The 19687-nt window shown below is 44.5% G+C and overlaps 2 protein-coding genes across 3 annotated transcripts in view; one reads left to right on the top strand and one right to left on the bottom strand.

Annotated features, from left to right (window-relative positions):
• Positions 1-19687, bottom strand: part of MTMR14 (myotubularin related protein 14) — a 271851-nt gene that overhangs the window by 170982 nt on the left and 81182 nt on the right. The gene's annotated exons all lie outside the window — the stretch shown is intronic.
• Positions 1-19687, top strand: part of LHFPL4 (LHFPL tetraspan subfamily member 4) — a 52366-nt gene that overhangs the window by 28661 nt on the left and 4018 nt on the right. For both annotated transcript variants that reach the window (XM_050778635.1, XM_050778634.1), the window contains exon 2: positions 17794-18030. In XM_050778635.1, the coding sequence (XP_050634592.1) occupies positions 17794-18030 (237 nt within the window). The remainder of the gene's footprint in view (positions 1-17793; positions 18031-19687) is intronic.

Genomic DNA, 19687 nt, shown 5'->3' with positions numbered 1-19687 from the left:
TACACATATAACTAGAATTAATATACAAGGGCTCTAACAAATAAATTAGCATGCAAGAACAGATGGGCAGTGTAAGCAGAGAGATGGAAATACTAAGAGAGGACCAAAAATAAATGCTAGAGATCAAAAACACTGTAACAGAAAGGAAGAATGCTTTTGACGGTCTTTTAGTAGACTGGACATGGCTGAGGAAAGAATCTCTGAATTCAAAGATATGTCAATAGAAACCTCTAAAAACAAAAAGCAAAGAGAAAAAGACTAAAACAAACTAACAAACAAACTTGAATATCCAAGAACTATATGATGGCTACAAAAGTTGTAACATTTACATATTTAGAACAACAGAGAAAAAAGAAAGGAACAGAAGAAATATCTGAATAATAACTGAAAATTTCCCCAAATTATTGTTAGACACCAAACCATACATCCAGGAAGCTCAGAGAACACCATGCAGATATGCAAAAAAAAAAAAAAAAAAAAAAAAAAAAAAGAAAAAGAAAACAAACAAAAAACCCTACACCTAGACATATACTCAAAGTAGAGAAAATCAAACATAATGAAAAAATTCTGAAACAAGCCAGAAGGAAAACAAGAAACATACCAACTAAAAACAACAAAAAACAAACATCTTACCTATAGAAAAGCAAAGGTAAGAATTACATCTGACTCAAAAACTGTACAAGCAAGAAGAGAGTGGAGTGGAATATTTAAAGTGTTGAGAGGGGGAAAAAACACTAGCCTAGAATTGTGTACTCTCTGAAATTATCTTTCAAAAGTGAAGGAGATATAAAGACTTTTTCAGACAAACAACAGTTGAGGGAATATGTTACCAGTAGACTTGCTTTGCAAGAAGTGTTCAAAGAAGTTCTTCAGAGAAAAAATGGGAAACAGTATAGATCAGAAGCTCAGATGTATATAAGTAAGGGAAGAGTATTGAAGAAGGAATAAGTTAAGGTAAAATAAAACCTTTCTCACTTTGGGAGGCTGAGGTGGGCAGATTACCTGAGGTCAGGAGTTCGAGACCAGCCTGGCCAACATGTTGAAAGCCCGTCTACACTAAAAATACAAAAATTAGCTGGGTGTGGTGGCACACGCCTGTAATCCCAGCTACTAGGGAAGCTGAGGCAGGAGAATTGCTTGAGCCAGGGAGGCAGAGGTTGCAGTGAGCTGACATCACGCCACTGCACTCTGGCCTGGCCCACAGAGTGAGACTCTGTCTCAAAAAAAATACATATATATATAAAAACTTTTCATTTTCATTTTCTTTTTTATTTTTTTTCAAGACGGGTCTTGCTCTGTCGCCCAGGCTAGAGTGCAGTCCCACAATCTTGGCTCACTGCAACCTCCGCCTCCTGGGTTCAAGAGATTCTCCTCCTGCCTTAGCCCCCCGAGTAGCTGGGACTATAGGCACCTGTCACCATGCCAGGCTAATTTTTTGTATTTTTAGTAGAGGTGGTGTTTCACCATGTTAGCCAGGATGGTCTTGATCTCCTGACCTTGTGATCCGCCCGCCTCGGCCTCCCAAAGTGAGCCACTGTGCTCGGCCCTCTTTCTTTCTTTTTTTTCTTTTTTTATTTTTGAGACGAAGTCTTGCTCTGTCGCCCAAGCTAGAGTCCAGTGGCACGATCTCTGCTCACTGTAACCTCCGCCTCTCCGGTTCAAGCGATTCTCCTGCCTCAGCCTCCCAAGTAGCTGGGACTACTGCCATGCACCACCATGCCCAGCTAATTTTTGTATTTTTAGTAGAGACTCCTGACCTTGTGATCCACCTGCCTTGGCCTCCCAAGGTGCTGGGATTACAGGCATGAGCCACCATGCCCGGCTCTTTTTCTTTTCTTTTTTTTTTTTGAGACAGTCTTGCTTTGTCGCCCAGGGTGGAGTGCAGTGGCGGGATCTTGGCTCACTGCAAGCTCTGCCTCCTGGGTTCACGCCATTCTCCTGCCTCAGACTCCCGAGTAGCTGGGACTACAGGTGCCCACTACCACACCGGCTAATTTTTTGTATTTTTAGTAGAGACGGGGTTTCACTGTGTTGGCCAGGATGGTCTCAATCTCCTGACCTCATGATCCGCCCGCCTCGGCCTCCCACAATGCTGGGATTACAGGCGTGAGCCACCATGCCTGGCCTTTTTCTTTTTTTTTTTTTTTTTTTGAGACAGAGTTCCTCTCTTGTTGCCCAGGTTGGAGTGCAATGGCACTATCTCAGCTCACTGCAGTCTCCACCTCCTGGGTTCAAACTATTGTCCTGCCTCAGTCTCCCGAGCAGCTGGGATTACAGGCACCTGTAAAAATCACCATACCTGGTTGATTTTTGTGTTTTTTGATAGAAACAAGGTTTCATCATGTTGGCCAGGCTGGTCTTGGTGATCTGCCCACCTTGGCCTCCCAAAGTGCTGGGATTACAGGCATGAGCCACCACGCCCAGTCAAAAACTTTTGTTTTTGTTATGCATAATTGATCTAACAGATAACAGTTTAATTAGAGCAACAATGTTTTCACTTATACACACACACACACACACACACATGCTTATTTATGCTTAAAGTGAGTGAATGATAATAGTCATACATAGGATTATTCTCTTATTATATAAGGTACGTGTTGGTCGGGTGGGGTGGCTCAAGCCACTGTCTGTAATCCCAGCACTTTGCGGGGCCGAGGCGGGCAGATCACAAAGTCAAGAGATTGAGACCATCCTGGCCAACATGGTGAAACCCTGTCTCTACTAAAATAATAATAATAATAATAAGGTACTTGTACTGCCTGTGAAGTGGTATAGTGTATTTGAAAATTGACTTACATTAGTTGGAAATGTATATTGCAAACTTTAGGACAATTACTTAAAAAAAATTTTAAGTATAACTGATGTTCTAAGAAAAGAGAGAAAAATGGAATCATTTAAAATGTTCAATTGAAACCACAAAAGACAGGAAAATAGTAGAAAATAAAAAAGAGATAGGGCAACAAATAGAAAATAGTAACAAATATGGTAGATGTTAATCCACCTATATCAATAATCATTTTGAATATAATGGTCTAAATGCACCAATTAAGACAGAGATTATCAGGATGGATTTTTTAAAAGACTCAGTTATATGTTGTCTCTTAAGAAACCCATTTAAATATAAAGATACATATTGATTAAAAGTAAATAAATGGAGAAAGATATACCATATTAATACTAATTTAAAAAAAAAGTGGAGGCTGGGCGCGGTGGCTCATGCCTGTAATCCCAGCACTTTGGGAGACCGAGGCGGGTCCTGAGCACACGAGGTCAGGACATCGAGACCATCCTGGCTAACACGGTGAAACCCTGTCTCTACTCAAAAAATACAAAAAAATTAGCTAGGCATGGTGGCGGGCGCCTGTGGTCCCAGCTACTTGGGAGGTTGAGGCCAGAGAATGGCGTGAACCTGGGAGGCGGAGCTTGCAGTGAGCCGAGATCATGCCACTGCACTTTAGCCTGGGTGACAGAGCGAGACTCCGTCTTGAAAAAAAAAAAAAAAAGAAGTGGAAAAAAAATTAGCCGAGCATGGTGGTGTACACCTGTAGTCCCAGCTACTCAGGAGGCTGAAGTGGGAGGATCACTTGACCCCAGGAAGTCAAGGCTGCAGTGAGCTATGATCGTGCCACTGCACTCCAGCCTGGGCAACAGAGCAAGACTGTCAAAAAAAAAAAAAAAAAAAGAAGAAGAGGAGGAGGAGGAGGAGGAGGAGGAAGAGGAAGAGGAAGAGGAAGAGGAAAGTGAGAATGACTATATTAATTTAAGACAAAGCAAACTTAATGGCAAAGAAAGTTATCAAGGGTAAAGAGAGTCACTACCAAATGATAAGACACAATGATCCTTAACATGCATGTGCCTAACAACAGAGCACCAAAATACTTGAGGCAAACTGATAGAAATGCAAAGAGAAATAGATGCATCCACTCTTGTAGTTGGAGACTTCAAGACCTCTTTATCAGAAATGGAAAAATCCAGGCAGAAAAATCAGTAAGGACATAGATGAACTTAACAACACCATTAATTAAATGCATATAATGGATATCTGTAAACTACTTCATTTGACAACAGAAGGATACACATTCTTCTCGAGTTCACATGGGACATTCACCAAGACAGATCACATTCTGGACCAAAAAACACACCTTAACAAATGTAAGAACCAGAAATTTTACAATATCTGCTTTCAGAACACATTGGAGTTAAAATATAAATCAATAACAGAAAGATAGCTGGAAAATACCAGAATACTTGGAGATTAAACAACACACTTCTCAATAACACATGGATCAAATAAGAAGTCTCAAGATAGAGGCCGGGCATGGTGGCGCACCCCTGTAATTTCAGCACTTTGAGAGGCCGAGGCAGGCGGATCAGGAGTTCAAGACAAGTCTGGCAAACATGGTGAAACCCCGCCTCTACTAAAAATACGAATATTAGCTGGGTGTGGTGGCACATGCCTGTAATCCCAGCTACTCGGGAGGCTGAGACAGGAGAATTGCTTGAACTTGGGAAGCAGAGGTTGTAGCGAACCGAGATTGCACCACTGCACTCCAGCCTGGGTGATAGAGCAAGACTTCATCTCAAAACAAACAAACAAACCAAAAACAAAACAACAACAACAACAACAACAAAAACTCAAGATAAAGTTTAAAATATTTTATTTATTTATTTATTTAAATTAGTGACGGAGTCACACTATGTTGCCCAGGCTTGTGTCAAACTCAAGTGATCTTTCTGCCTCAGCCTCTCAAAGTGCAGGGGTTACAAGTGTGAGCCAGCTTATACTTAGGCTGAGGCAGAAGGATTCCTTGAGCTGAGGAATTGAGGCTAACCTGGGCACCATAGGGAGACCTCATCTTTAAAAAAAAAATTAGCCAGGCATGGTGGCCCATGCCTGTGGTCCCAACTGCTCAGAAGGATGAGGTGGAAGGATTGCTTGAGCCCAGGAGTCTGAAGCTGCAGTAAGCCATAATTGTGCCACTGCACTACAACCTGCTGATGAAGCAAGATTCTATCTCAAAAAAAGACAGGAAGAACGAGAGAGAAAGAAGAGAAACAAAAGTTAGAGCATCAGTTGAATTGAAAACAAGAAATCAATAAAGAAAATCAACAAAACCAAAAGTTACTTTTTTGAAAAGATCAACAAAAGCAATAGTCCTCTACCCAGGTTAACTATGAGAGAGAGAGAGAGAAACTCAAATTTGTAATATCAGAAATGAACAAAGAGGCCAGGTACGGTGGCTCATGCCTGTAATTCCAGTACTTTGGGAGGCTGAGGCGAGTGGATCACCTAAGGTCAGGAGTTGGAGATCAGCCTGGCCAATATGGTGAAACCTCATCTCTACTAAAAATATAAAAATTAGGTTGGGCACAGTGGCTCACGCCTGTAATCCCAGCACTTTGGGAGGCTGAGGCGGGTGGATTGCCTGAGGTCAGGAGTTCAAGACCAGCCTGTGCAACATGGAGAAGCCCCATCTCCACTAAAAATACAAAAATTTAGATGGGCAAGGTGGCATGCACCTGTGATCCCAACTACTCAGGAGGCTAAGGCACAATAATTGCTTGAACCCAAGAGGCAGGGGTTGTAGTGAGCTGACATTGTGCCACTGAACTCCAGCTTGGGCAACAGAGAAAGAGACTCTGTCTATAAATAAATAAACAAACAAACAAAAATTAACCAATGTGGTGGCGCATGCCTGTAATCCCAGCTACTTGGGAGGCTGAGATACAAGAATCACTTGAACCCAAGAGGTGGAGGTTGCAGTGAGCCATTGCACTCCAGCCTAGGTGACAGAGTGAGACTCTGTTTCAAAGAAAAAAAAAAAGGGAAATGAACAAAGAAACATCACACAGATCTTGTGGACATAAAAAGGATAATAAAGAAATGTTTTTTTAAACAACTCTATGAACACAAATTTGATAACGTAGATGAAATGGACCAACTCCTAGAAAGACAATCTTCTAAAACTCACACAAGAAGAAATAGGCAATATAAATAAACCTATATCTATTGAAGAAATTGAATTAGTAATCAGTAACCTTCCAAAAGAGAAAGCACCAGGCCCTAATGGGTTCACTGGTGAATTCTACCAAACATTAAAGGAAGAAATTACAAGAATTCTCTACATTCTCTTTCAGAAAATAGGTACAGAGAGAAAACTTCCTAACTCATTTTATGAGGCCAGCATTACACTAATACTATAACCAGAGAAAGACATTACAAGGAAAAAAACCTGTAGACCAATATCTCTCATGAACATAAATACAAAATCATCAACAAAATATTAGCAAGTCAAATCAATAATCTATAAAAAGAATGGTACACCTAGACCAATTGGTATTTATTCCAAGTATGCCAACCTGGTTTAGCATTAAAAAACAATTAATGTAATCCATCACATAAACAGGCTAAGGAAGCAAAATCACATGATTTTATCAGTAGTCACAGAAAAAAAGCATTTGTTGAAATTTAACACCTATTCACAATAAAAACTCTCAATGAACTAGGAATGGGGGAAACTTTCTCCAGTTGACAAAAAAACCTACAACAGACGTTATATTTAATGGTAAGAAACTAGATGTTTTCCCACTAAGATCAGCAGGAAGGCAAGGGTGTCCCCTCACCACTGCTTTTTGAAATCATGCTGGAAGTCCTTAACGCAATAAGACAAGAAAAGGAAATAAAAGGAATACAGATTGGGAAGGAAGACGTAAAACTATCTTTGTTTGTAGATGATATAATCATCTATGTAGAAAATCCCAGAGAATCAACCAAAAGAAAAAAACAAAACAAAACAAAACAAAAACCCAACCTCTTATAGCAAGATTGCAGAATACAAGGTCAATATAGAAAAGTTAATCATATTCCTGTGTACCAGAAACGAACAAGTGGATTTTTTTTTTCTTTTTTGAGACAGAGTCTAGCTCTGTCGCCCAGTCTGGAGTTCAGTGGCTCAGTCATAGCTTACTGTGGCCTGGGCTCAACCAATCTTCCCATCTTAGCCTCCTGAGTAGCTGGGAACATGCCACCACACCTGGCTAAATTGTTTCATTTTTTGTACAGTCAGGGTCTCTCTCTGTTTCTCAGACTGGACAAAGTGGATATGAAATGAAAAACACAATATCATTCTAATTACCACCCCAAAAATGAAATCTTTAGGTATAAATCTAATAAAATATGTACAAGATTTACATGAGAAAAATTACCAAACTCTAATGAAAGAAATAGAAGAAGAGCTAAAATAAAGGGAAATACATACCATGTTCATGGGTAGGAAGACTCATTATTTTCAAGATGTTTGTTCTTCCCAACATGATTTTAGATTCAATGCAATCTCAGTCACAATCCTGGCAAGTTATCCTGTCCATATTAGCAAACTGATTTTAAAGTTTGTATGGAGAGGCAAAAGACCCAGAATAGCCATACAATATTCAAGGAGAACAAAATAAGAGGACTGATATTACCCCCACTTCAAGACTTACTATAAAGCTACAGTAATTAAGACAGTATGTGGCTGGGTGCAATGGCTCACGCCTGTAATCCCAGCACTTTGAGAGGCCGAGGTGGGTGGATCACCTGAGGTCAGGAGTTCGAGACCAGCCTAGCCAACATGGTGAAACCTCTTCTCTACTAAAATTACAAAAATTAGCCAGGCTTGGTGGTGTGTGCCTGTAGTCTCAACTGCTCAGGAGACTGAGGCAGGAGAATTGCTTGAACCTGGGAGGCAGGGGTTGCAGTGAGCCTAGATCGCGCCACCGTACTCTAGTCTGGGCACCACTGTACTCTAGCTTGGGCAACAGAGCGAAACTCCACCATCTCAAGGGGGAAAAAAAAAAAAGTGTGGTACTGGTGAAAGAACGGACAAATTGATTGATAGGACAGAATGGAGAGCCCAGAAACAGACCCACATAAATATAGTTAGTTGATCTTTGACAAAGGTTCAAAGGCAACACAGGCCGGGCGCGGTGGCTCAAGCCTGTAATCCCAGCACTTTGGGAGGCCGAGGCGGGTGGATCACGAGGTCAGGAGATCAAGACTATCCTGGCTAACATGGTGAAACCCCGTCTCTACTAAAAATACAAAAAACTAGCCGGGCGTGGTGGCGGGCGCCTGTAGTCTCAGCTACTTGGGAGGCTGAGGTGGGAGAATGGCGTGAACCCGGGAGGCGGAGCTTTCAGTGAGCCGAGATCACGCCACTGCACTCCAGCCTGGGAGACACAGCGAGACTCCGTCTCAAAAAAAAAAAAAAAAAAAAAAGGCAACACAATGGAGAAGAGATAGTCTCTTCAACAAATGGTGCTGGAACAACTGAATATCTACATGCAAAATGATGATAATAATAATAATATGGACATAGACATTACATTCTTCAAAATGTTTCACAGACATAAATGTGAAATCTATGAAACTCATAGAAAATAATATAGGGGGAAAAAAGCTAGATTACCTTGGGTTTGGCAATGACTTTTTAGATACAACCCTGAAGGCCCAATTCATGAAAGAAAATGTTGGTAAGCTGGACTTCATTAAAGTTAAAAAGTTCTGTTGTCAGAGACACAGTCTAGAGAATGAAAAGACAAGGCACATACTGGGAGAAAATCTTTGCAAAAGACATATCGGCCGGGTGCCGTGGCTCACGCCTATAGTCCTTGCACTTTGGGAGGCTGAGGTGGGTGGATCACTTGAGGCCAGGAGTTTGAAACTAGCCTGGCCAACATGGCAAAACCCCATCTTTACTAAAAATACAAAACTTAGCCAGGCGTGGTGGCATGTGCCTGTAGTCCCAGTTACATGGGAGGCTGAGGCAGAGAACTACTTGAACCCAGGAGGTAGAGGTTGCAGTGAGCCGAGATCTCCCCACTGCACTCCAGCCTGGGTGACAGAGGGAGACTCCCTCTAAAAAAAAAAAAAAAAAAAAAAAGACGTATCTGATAAAGGACTGTTATCTAAAATATACAAAGAACTCTTGAGGCTGGGTGCGGTGACTCATGCCTGTAATCCCAGCACTTTGGGAGGCCAAAGCGGTCAGATCACCTGTGGTCAAGTTTGAGACCAGCCTGGCCAACATGGTGAGACCCCATCTCTACTAAAAATACAGAAATTAGCCAGGTGTGGTGGAGCATGTCTGTAGTCCCAGTTACTTGGGAGGCTTAGGCAGGAGAATTGCTTGAACCCGGAAGGCAGAGGTTGCAGTTAGCTGAGGTCATACCCATGAACTCCAGCCTGGGCAACAGAGCAAGACTCCATCTCAAAAAAATTAAAAAAGAACTCTTAAAACTCAAAAATGAGAAAAGAAACAACCTGATTAAAAATTGGGCAAAAGACCTTAATAGACACCCCAAGGAAGATATACAGATGGCATGTTAGCATATGAAAGGATGTTCCACATCATATGCATCTGGGAAATACAATTTCAAACAACAATGAGATAATACTACATACTTATTAGAATGGCCAACATCCATAACACTGACACCAAATGCTGGTAGGATGTGGAGCAACAGAAACTCTCATTCCTTGCTGGTGGGAATGCAAAATGGTATAGTCATTTGGAAGGCAGGTTGGCAGTTTCTTCTAAAAATAAGCTTACTCTTACCATATGACCCAGCAATCATACACCTTGGTATTTACCCAAAGGCGTAAAAAACTCATGTCTACACAAAAACCTCCACATAGATATGTACATTAGCTTTATTCATAATTGCCAAAATTTGGAAGCAACCAAGATATTCTTCAGTAGGTGAATGTATAAATAAACTATGGTACATCCAGAATATAGAATATTATTGAGCACTAAAAAGAAATGAACTATGAAGCCATGAGGAGATACGGAGGAACCTTAAATGCATATTACTAAGTGAAAGAGTCCCAGTCTGAAAAGCCTACATACTGTATGATTACAATTACATGACATTCTGGAAAAAGGCAAAAGTATGGAGGTAGTGAAACAATCAGTGTGGTTGTCCAGGGTTGGGAGGAGGAAGGGATGAATAGGCAGAGGACAGAGGATTTTTTAGGGCAGTGAAAATACCCTGTATGATATACTATAATGGTACGTAAACGTCATTACACATTTGTCAAAACCCATAGAACGTACAACACCAGGAGTAATCTTTAATGTGAACTATGATCTTTGGGTAATAATGTGTCAATGTTGGCTCATCTGTTGTAACAAATATGCCACCCTGGTGGGGGATGTCGATAGTGAGGAAGGCTGTGCATGTGTAGGGTCAGGGACTGGATGGGAAATCTTTGAATATTCTACTCAATTTTGCTGTGAACCTAAAAATACTCTTTAAAAAAGGCTATTTAAAAATTGATGGGATTATACTATATACAGTATTCTGTACCTTGACTGCCTTTATTTTTTAATCTTTTGTGGAGACAAGAGTCTTGCTATGCTGGTCTTGAACTTCTGGGCTCAAGTGCTCCTTCCACCTCAGCCTCCCAAAGTACTGGGATTACAGGCATGAGCCACCACTACTGACCTTCTTTTTATTTATTAATATATCTTAGAAGATTTTCCATGACAACATATACAATTGTACCCCATTCAATCAAAGGGATTAATACTATGCCATGGCATAGATACCACCATAAGTTATATAGCCAGATGCCTCTTAGTAGACATGTTTTTGGTCCCTTGTTGTAGATGGTGGTGCGGTGAACACCCTTGTGTTCATCCTTTGTATACAATCAAGGGTATAGCCATAGGATAAAGTTGAGTCAAGGGGTAAGTACATTTACAAGAGTGCACGTGTCACCCTCACACCCCAAAACCAATGGAGATGTCCTCCCATTACAGTCGATGATGGTGACCACTCAGTCTACCTTGTGGCCTTGAGAAGCAGGTATCACCAAGAGGTGACGGGACTTGCCCAATGGCACACAGTTAAATGATTTTTCCCAATAAATACACTTGATACAAAATTCAAAAAGAACACAACATTATGCCAGTTAGGACTAAGTTTGACTGCACGTGAAATGAAAAACCAAAATAATTGCAATTTAATAACCCAAGGCTGGGTGCAGTGATTCACATCTGTAATCCTGGCATTTTGGGAGTCCAAGGTGGAAGGATCATTTGAAGCTGGGAGTTCGAGACCAGCCTGGGCAACATAGCAAGACCCTGTCTCTACCAAAAAAATTTTTAATTAGTTGGGCATGGTGGGAAATGCCTGTGGTCCCAGCTACTTGTGGGGCTGAGGTGGGAGGATCACCTGAGCTCAGGAGTTCAAGGGTGCAGTGAGCCATGATCCCACCACTGCACTCCAGCCTTGGTGACAGAGCAAGACCCTGTCCCTAAAATAAAATAAAATAAAATAAAATAAAATAAAAAAATAAAATAAAAAATACCCAAGGTTATATCTTACATAAAACAAATGCCCTCGAGTGAGGCATTCCAGAGCTGGTATGGTAGCCCCTGAAGTCAATAGCAACTTTCTGCTTTCTGCTCACCACTCCTGGGGTATGGCCCCTATCTTTATTGTCAGAATGCCTGCTAGATTCCTGATCATCACATCTGCATTCCAGGCAGCTGAATGGAGAGATGGATGAAGAAAAATGGGACAAAGAGTATCCGATAGCATCCTCATAAATCTGTTTATATAAAGTTGTTTCCTTAATGCCACAAAACACATCTACATGTATTTTACTTAGTTATATGGTCACATTTAGCTGAAAAGGAGGTTGGAAATTGCAGTGTTTGTTCTCCACAGTCAAGGTCTTAGCTGAAAATTGAGGGTTCTAAATACTAAGGAAGAAGGGATGAATAGAACTTGTAGCAAGCTATTTGTTTCTGTCATGGTTAAATTGCAAAAAAATAAACTTACCTCCTTCCCGAGGCAGCCATTGTTAACATTTTTTGAATATCTAGAAAAAGCCCTTTGTTCAGGACTTTTTTCCCATTCTGCCAAGAGTCACCACGACCTGCTCACACTCCACCCTTACCAAAGTGCCGCGCCACTTCTCACCTCTCATTTGATTTCACAGAAGCTCTGAAATGGGTTGGGCAAATGCCATGATCCTCATTCCATAGGGGAAGAAACTGAGGCCCAGAGGGGGAAACTGACTGCCTAAAATCGCCAAGTAAAGGATGGAGCCGAGCCTCCTGTGGAGGCAGGACAAAGCGGGTGTGTTTCCCAAACACAGGACACACGCAAGATGCACCGGGCAGTCAGTGGCAAGCACATGGTTCCATTTCCAATTTCTTCCATAACTTTAAGGAGAAAGTTTCAGTTTGGAGCTAATGTGTCTTTAACTCCTCTCACACTTACTAATAGGTCTTTTAAACAAAGAGAAATCAGCCCTCAGGCTCAGAGCGATCAGCAGGCAAAAGTATCTAGCTAGATTCTAAGAACATTGTTTTGATTTCATTACACCTATATTTACAGTGTTTTTCTATTTATGGCAAATGATCCTGGTTTCCTTTTCTTTGAAAGTAATTTAAATTTACTTTTTAAGTAAATGTATCTAAGTTAAAAAGTGAGTTTATTCAAAGAAAAACATGCAGTAAGGAACTATCTGTGCTTGAATACAGATTCCCCCATTCACCAGCTATGTGACACTTGGTGTCACTTATCAGCTATGTGACACTTGGAGAAGACAGTTGGTGCCTCTGAGCCTCAGTTTCCTCATACGTATAATGAGGGTGGTATTTTTTCCTACCTCATGTATTTTTTTTTTTTTTTTTTTGAGACAGAGTCTTGCTCTGTCGCCCAGGCTGGAGTGCAGTGGTGCGATCTCGGCTCACTGCAAGCTCCACCTCCCGGGTTCACAGCATTCTCCTTCCTCAGCCTCCCGAGTAGCTGGGACTACAGGCGTCCACCACCATGCCTGGCTAATTTTTTTGTATTTTTAGTAGAGATGGGGTTTCACTGTGTTAGCCAGGATGGTCTCGATCTCCTGACCTCGTGATCCGCCCACCTTGGCCTCCCAAAGTGCTGGAATTACAGGCATGAGCCACCACGCCTGGCCGAATTTTTAAAATTAATAATAGGATTAAATGAGATAATGAATGTCAGGAGCTTAGCACCCTGGCACGTAGTTAAGCACGCAACACTTTATTTTATTTATTTATTTATTTATTTATTTATTTATTTATTTATTTTTGAGAGGGAGTCTTGCTCTGTCACCCAGGCTGGAGTGCAGTGGTGCAATCTTGGCTCACTGCAACCTCCGCCTCCTGGATTCAAGCAATTCTCCTGCCTCAGCCTCCTGAGTAGCTGGGATTACAGGCATGCGCCACCACATCCAGCTAATTTTTGTATTTTTAGTAGAGATGGGGTTTCACCATGTTGACCAGGCTGGTCTCGAACTCCTGACCTCAGGTGATCTACCTGCCTTGGCCTCCCAGAGTGCTGGGATTACAGGCAGGAGCCATCGCGCCCGGTCACTCAACACTATTTTTAACAATATTATCACAATATTACAAATATTAATATTGTTCATCTTAATTTTGTCATAACACCTCCTGGCTGCTCAGAGCAGAGAAAGTCAGTAGGACTGTGGGGTAGCTGGATAGAGATACCCCATCCTAGAGCCTCTGCCCCTACACCAGTGGTTTTGAGCCAGGGATAATCCCCTACACTGGGGACTTTTTTTTTTAAAACCGTGTCTCACTCTGTTACCTAGGCTGTAGTGCAGTGGTGCAATCTTGGCTCACTGCAGCCTTGATCTTCCGGCTCCCACCTCAGCCTCCTGAGGAGTTGGGACTACAAGTGCATGCCACCATGCCCAGCTAATTTTTGTATTTTTTTGTAGATAAAGATTTTCACCATGTTGCCCCAAAGTGCTGGACTACAGGCATGAGCCACCCATGCCCAACTGACATTTTTTAATCAGTATGACTGGGGTTGGTGGTACCCCTGGCATCTGGTGGGTAGAGGCCAGGGACGAAGCTAAGCATCCCACAATGCGTTGGTTGGCCCCTACCGTGAAGAATCATCTAGCTTGAATGTCAAAAGTATTGAGGCTGAGAAACCTTGTGCCATCCTACACCTGTGTATGTGCCTAGCAGCAGCTGGCTCTTCAGCCAGCTCATTATTCCAAAAGAGACTTAAGCTTGGAATCCAAAAGCCTCGGTCTCAGTTTTCTCATCCAGCAAATGGGAAGGCTGAACCCTGCCTTATCTGCAGTCATTCTATCTCCTGATGATTGGCCTTCTTGGGCACTTTCCTGGTCTAGGCTATCTCTACTGGTCCCTTTCTATCTTTCCCCCAGGTGCAAGGAAACCCATCTAATTGGCTTTTCATTTGTTTGGCTTCTGATATTCGCATTCCCAGAGTGGCCTCTGGGGCCCCACAGTCACCATCTGAAACCCTGCAGTGTGAGTGCCCCAGCCATCTCTGAGTACCCCTGTTATTGTGGGTGGCAGCTGCTAGTCTTTTTCCTTTGAAGCACACCTTGACATGTGTAACTTTTCTTTTTGTGTGTTGACTTGTTGGCTGTATTCCTCCCCACATGCCTCCACCCTGAAGACAGACACCAAGCCTGCTGTCCCCGGCACACTGCACAGTGCTTGGCACATAGTGGGCATGCAGGAATGTGTTTGTGGGATCTATGAGGCGAGAGGCAAAAAGAGAGGATAAGGTGAGGGGATAGATATAGAGAACGGAGAAAAGGGAGAAAAGAAATGGAGAGGAGGAGGGAGTTCAATGAATGTTAAATGCTGAGAGATCTAAATAAAGGGGAAAGCGGGCGGGGCGGGGGTCCAGACTGAGACTTGAGCTCAAAGTAGACAAGCCAGAGAGAGAGAGAGAGAGAGAGGAATGCGAAGAAAGATGAAAAGGGCGGAGAAGAGAAAGGAATGGAGACACAGAACGAAAGAGAGAGACAGGCAGAAAGAAGGTGCAGGCGCAAAGCAAAAGGAAGAAAACCTCCCCGAGGCCTCAGTGCTCAGGTTGCGGAGGGGAGGAAGACCGCCCGCAGGAGCCTGCGCGGCGCGGCTGGAAGCACCAGGATGCAGACGCGGTTTCCATGGAGACGAGGATGCTCCCGGCGGGAGCCACCGACTGCTGCGGGACCCGCGCCTCTGGCACCTTGGGAGTGGACGGTCAGAGAGGAGGCGAAGGGACGGTGTGGGTTTGCCACCTCTTCTGACTCTTTCCCACTCCTGCCTCTTGCTGGAGATTTAGAGCCCGGGAATAGGGAGGCAGGAGCGCACCAGCCTGGGAAAGGGCCCTGGGGACTCCGAGGGCGGGGGAAGGACTGGGGCTGAGACCACTCCTCGCCCTGCCCCATTCCCTTCCTTGGTGTTTGACCCTCCTTTCCTTTCAGATAGGGTCCCGGAGGGTCTGGCAAAGTGCAGCGCTATGTGGAGAGATGATGGCCAGGCCTTCTCCACAGGCCCCTCTTCCTCCTCCTGCCCTGTTAATGCTGGAGCACCAGGGCTCAGTCCTAAGCCTTCTGTTCGGTTTCCACCATGTCCAGTCCTCGGGATTTAAGTACCTACAAGTGCCCACAGTTCCCAAATTTGCATGTCCAGCCCTGGCTTTCTCCTGAACTCTGGCCTGTTCAAAGTTGCTAGTTGGTTAACTCATCCAACTTGTTCCCATCACAGGGCTTTGCTTTTGCCATTCCCCTTGGCTGGAACTCTTTTCCCAGCCCTTAGGTGATGAGTTCCACTGGACTGGATAATCGATTTGGAGGAGGAGCACTGGTGTGGGGAGGAGCCCTGCTGCAGTGCCTGTTCGACCACAGTATTGTGGGGGGAGCCTGCATCTGGAAGAGGAGCACGTGTTGGGGAGAGGGGGAGGATTGGCTGGAATCTGGCAGTGCCACGATGGGGAGGAGGGCCCACTCCGTTGGAAGCCAGAAGAGGCTGGAGCCTGGAAGCATTCCCTCCACAGTCGATGTGGGAGGGAGCTGGCACAGCCAAGGGCCCCTTCCCACCCTGGGGACTATATGGGCCAGGTGGACAGTGGGCAGAGCTGACCATTACCCCCACTTTGCATCGCTGTCATCTAAAACCCAGGCTCAGCATTCCGTGGGCCTGGTGCAGGCTCAGGGTCCCCACGGTTCCAAACAGAGCTCTATGGAACCTTTGGGTCTCAGACACAGTAACCCAAATGCTGGCAGGACTGGCAGTACGAGGGCCACAAAGCTGGTGGAGGGGAAGACCCCATCTTCACAGTGGCCTGCTGAATCTGGGGGTTCTGACTGCCCTGTGACGCAGCAGCTGCCACTCTCCAAGCCAGTCAGTGTTACCAGAGGAACTCAATGTGCTCATTAGCTCAGGCGTGGGTCTCATCCACTAGGCTAAGTGCTGGCCAAGGGCCTACCTGGGCTGGGACTGGGACAGGTGGGTTGCTAAATCCAAAGCAGGTGGATGCTAGCTAGGGAACCATTGCCAAGGCCCTTCTGAGCCTGCCCCTTCTCTTCCTCTTTGCCTTTGTCCCCCCACCTGAAACCAACTCTCCACATTACTTTCTTATTTGTGTAATTATTACTTTGGGCATCATAGCTGGTTTTGATAACAGCCAAGATTTACCCAGAACTTACTGTGCCAGATACTTTACATTTTGCTGCCTTTCATAATCTTTACAACCATTTGAGGATGCCATCATTATTCCCATTGTACATATGAGGAAACTGAGGCTTAAAGGTGAAGGAACTTGCTCAGTGTGGCACATCTAGAAAATAGATGAGCCAGGATTTGAGACCCAGCCTTCTTAATCGCTTTGCTATTACGTACCTCTCCCCACAGTACGTTGCAAGCTCCATGAAGCTAAAATCCAAGTCTCCCTACCCCCTAGGCCTGGTCTAGTGGCTGGCATATGGCAGGCCCTGGATAAATGCTACCTGAGTGCCTGGCACTGTGCTAAGTGTCTTACACGCATTACTTCATTTAATCCTCCTAATCACCCTGTGAGGTAAGTACAGTGGTATTGACTGACACAGGCCTGTTCTAGGTTCAGTGGCATCCCCCAAGGTCATACAGCCAAGCTAGGGGAAGAACTAGGCTAAGTCCTATCATTGGCACTTCATAGTCTGTGCTCTTAGCAAAGTGCTCAACTGCGTGAATGGAAGTGTATTCCAGCATCGTGAATAAAAGGAAAACGGTGCCCAATAAACATTTGATGAGTGAAGGACAAGAATTTTAAAAATAACAATGAGGGCGGGCATGGTGGCTCACTCCTATAATCCCAACACGTTGGGAGGCTGAGGTGGCAGATCACTTGAGGTCAGGAGTTCGAGACCAGACTGGCCAACATGGTGAAACCTCATCTCTACTAAAAATATAAAAATGAGCCGGGCATGGTGGGAGGCACCTGTAGTCTCAGCTACTTAGGAGGCTGAGGCAGAATTGCTTGAGCTGGGAGGTGGAGGTTACAGTAAGCAGAGATCGCGCCATTGCACTCTAGCCTGGGCAACAGAGCGAGACTCCGCCTCAAAAAATAAATAAATAAATAAATAAATAAATAAATAAATAATAATGAGGATGGGAGAGATGGGAGAGGGAGTTGGTCCCGATGCTAGGGGAAGTTGAAGGAGGTGGCTGTGGGTGGTTATGTTCTCATATTCCCAGAAGGCTTCCTGGAGTTGATCTGATGGGGAAGGGAGAGGGCATTGCAGGTTCCAGAAAGTTTCTGCTACCCGTCCTAGACCTCTTTCTCTCTCTCTCTTTTCCCTGCCCCTGCCCTCTCTCCCTCTCTGGAAGTGGGTAACAAGCATGTGGTTGGATTGACTTGCCCGCAATAGGGTGGGGCCTGGACTGCAGACACTAGGGAGTAATGATCTTTTCTCTTCCTTCCTGACCGTGGTGGTGGGCCCGGTGCTCTGCCCCTCAGCTCTGTGCCTCGTCCTGGGCTGCATGATCTTTCCTGATGGCTGGGACGCCGAAACCATCCGGGACATGTGTGGGGCCAAGACAGGGAAGTACTCCCTGGGGGACTGTTCAGTGCGCTGGGCATACATCCTGGCCATCATCGGCATCCTCAACGCCCTCATCCTCTCCTTCCTCGCCTTTGTGCTGGGCAACCGGCAAACAGACCTGCTGCAGGAGGAGCTCAAGCCAGAGAACAAAGGCGAGTGTGCTGTGGGCTGGGGGGCAGTGGCAGGAGCCAGGCCTGCTCCTGGGAGGCAGGATAATTTCAAATAAAAGGAGTAAAAGAGTTGCATGAATTGGAAACCCTGGCTGAGCATGGTGGCTCACGCCTGTAATCCCAGCACTTCGGGAAGCCAAGGCAGGTAGATCGCTTGAGCCCAGGAGTTCAAGAGCAGCCTGGCCAACATGGTGAAATCCCCTCCCTAAAAAAATACAAACACTAGCTGGGTGTGGTGGCGAGCACCTGTGGTCCCAGCTACTCAGGAGGCTGAGATGGGAGGATGACCTGAGCCTGAGAAGGTTGAGGCTGCAGTGAGCTGTGATTGTGCCACTGCACTCCAGCCTGGATGACAGAGAGAGAGGCTATCTCGGAAAAAAAAAAAAAGAAAGAAAAGAAAAAAAGAAACCCGACTGACAGTACAACCACCTTTAAAATGATTTGATGTTCTCCCTCAGATCTGATCATTTGCCTATGACCCAGCAAACCCACCTCGGGTACAAACCCATGAGAAGCATGCAAAGGCGCTGGTGGCTGCAGCTTCACTGTAGCAAACAACTATAAACAGTCGAATGGCCATGGACAGGAGGCTGGATAAATACATGTGGCATGCTCACATCACAGAGCAGCTCACAGCTGTGAAAATGTCACACTTCAGTTATATGTACCACAGTGGACGTATCTCAGCAATATAATATTGAGAGAGGGGAAATAAAAACAAGTTCCAGAAGATGACAGAATGATATATTTATTGAGCTCGAAACTAAGCAAAACTAAGCAATGTATTGTTTAAACACACATGGACTTGTGGCAGTATTTTTTTTTTTTTTTTGAGACGAAGTCTCACTCTGTCACCCAGGCTGGAGTGCAGTGGCACGATCTCAGCTCACTGCAAGCTCCGCCTCCCAGGTTCACGCCATTCTCCTGCCTCAGCCTCCCGAGTAGCTGGGACTACAGGCGCCCACCACCATGCCCGGCTAATTTTCTGTATTTTTAGTAGAGATGGGGTTTCATTGTGTTAGCCAGGGTGGTCTCCATCTTCTGACCTCATGATCTGCCCACTTCAGCCTCGCAAAATGCTGGGATTACAGGAGTGAGCCACTGCGCCCGGCTGTGGCAGTATTTTTCTTAAAAAAACAAAGAAATAATAAATATGAAAGGTAGGATGACAGTCATCTGTGGTTATGATGGAAGGGGAGGAAGTGAAGTATATGAGATGGAGCATGGAGGTATATGCAAATTACTGGTAGAGTTAGAGTCCTTTTTTTTTCTTTTTTTTTTTTTTGTCTTGAGACAGAGTCTTGGGCTCACTACAACCTCCAGCTCCCGGGTTCAAGTGATCCTCGTGCCTCAGCCTCTTGCTCTTGAGTACCTGGGATTACAGGCACCTGCCACCATACCTGGCTAACTGTTGTATTTTTAGTAGAGATGGGGTTTCACCATGTTGGCCAGGCTGGTCTCGAACTCCTGGCCTCAAGTGATCTGCCTGCCTCAGCCTCCCAAAGTGTTGAGATTATAGGCATGAGCCACCACACCTGGCTGAGTTATAGTTACTGAATGGTGAGCTCATCAGTGCTTACTATTGTATTTTTTTTAAGAGATTGGGGGAGGGGGGTCTCACTCTGTTGCTCAGGCTGGA

This window comes from Macaca thibetana, chromosome 2 (genome assembly GCF_024542745.1).
Source record: "Macaca thibetana thibetana isolate TM-01 chromosome 2, ASM2454274v1, whole genome shotgun sequence".
Taxonomy (NCBI): domain Eukaryota; kingdom Metazoa; phylum Chordata; class Mammalia; order Primates; family Cercopithecidae; genus Macaca; species Macaca thibetana.
This window is presented reverse-complemented; position numbering and strand designations above follow the sequence as displayed.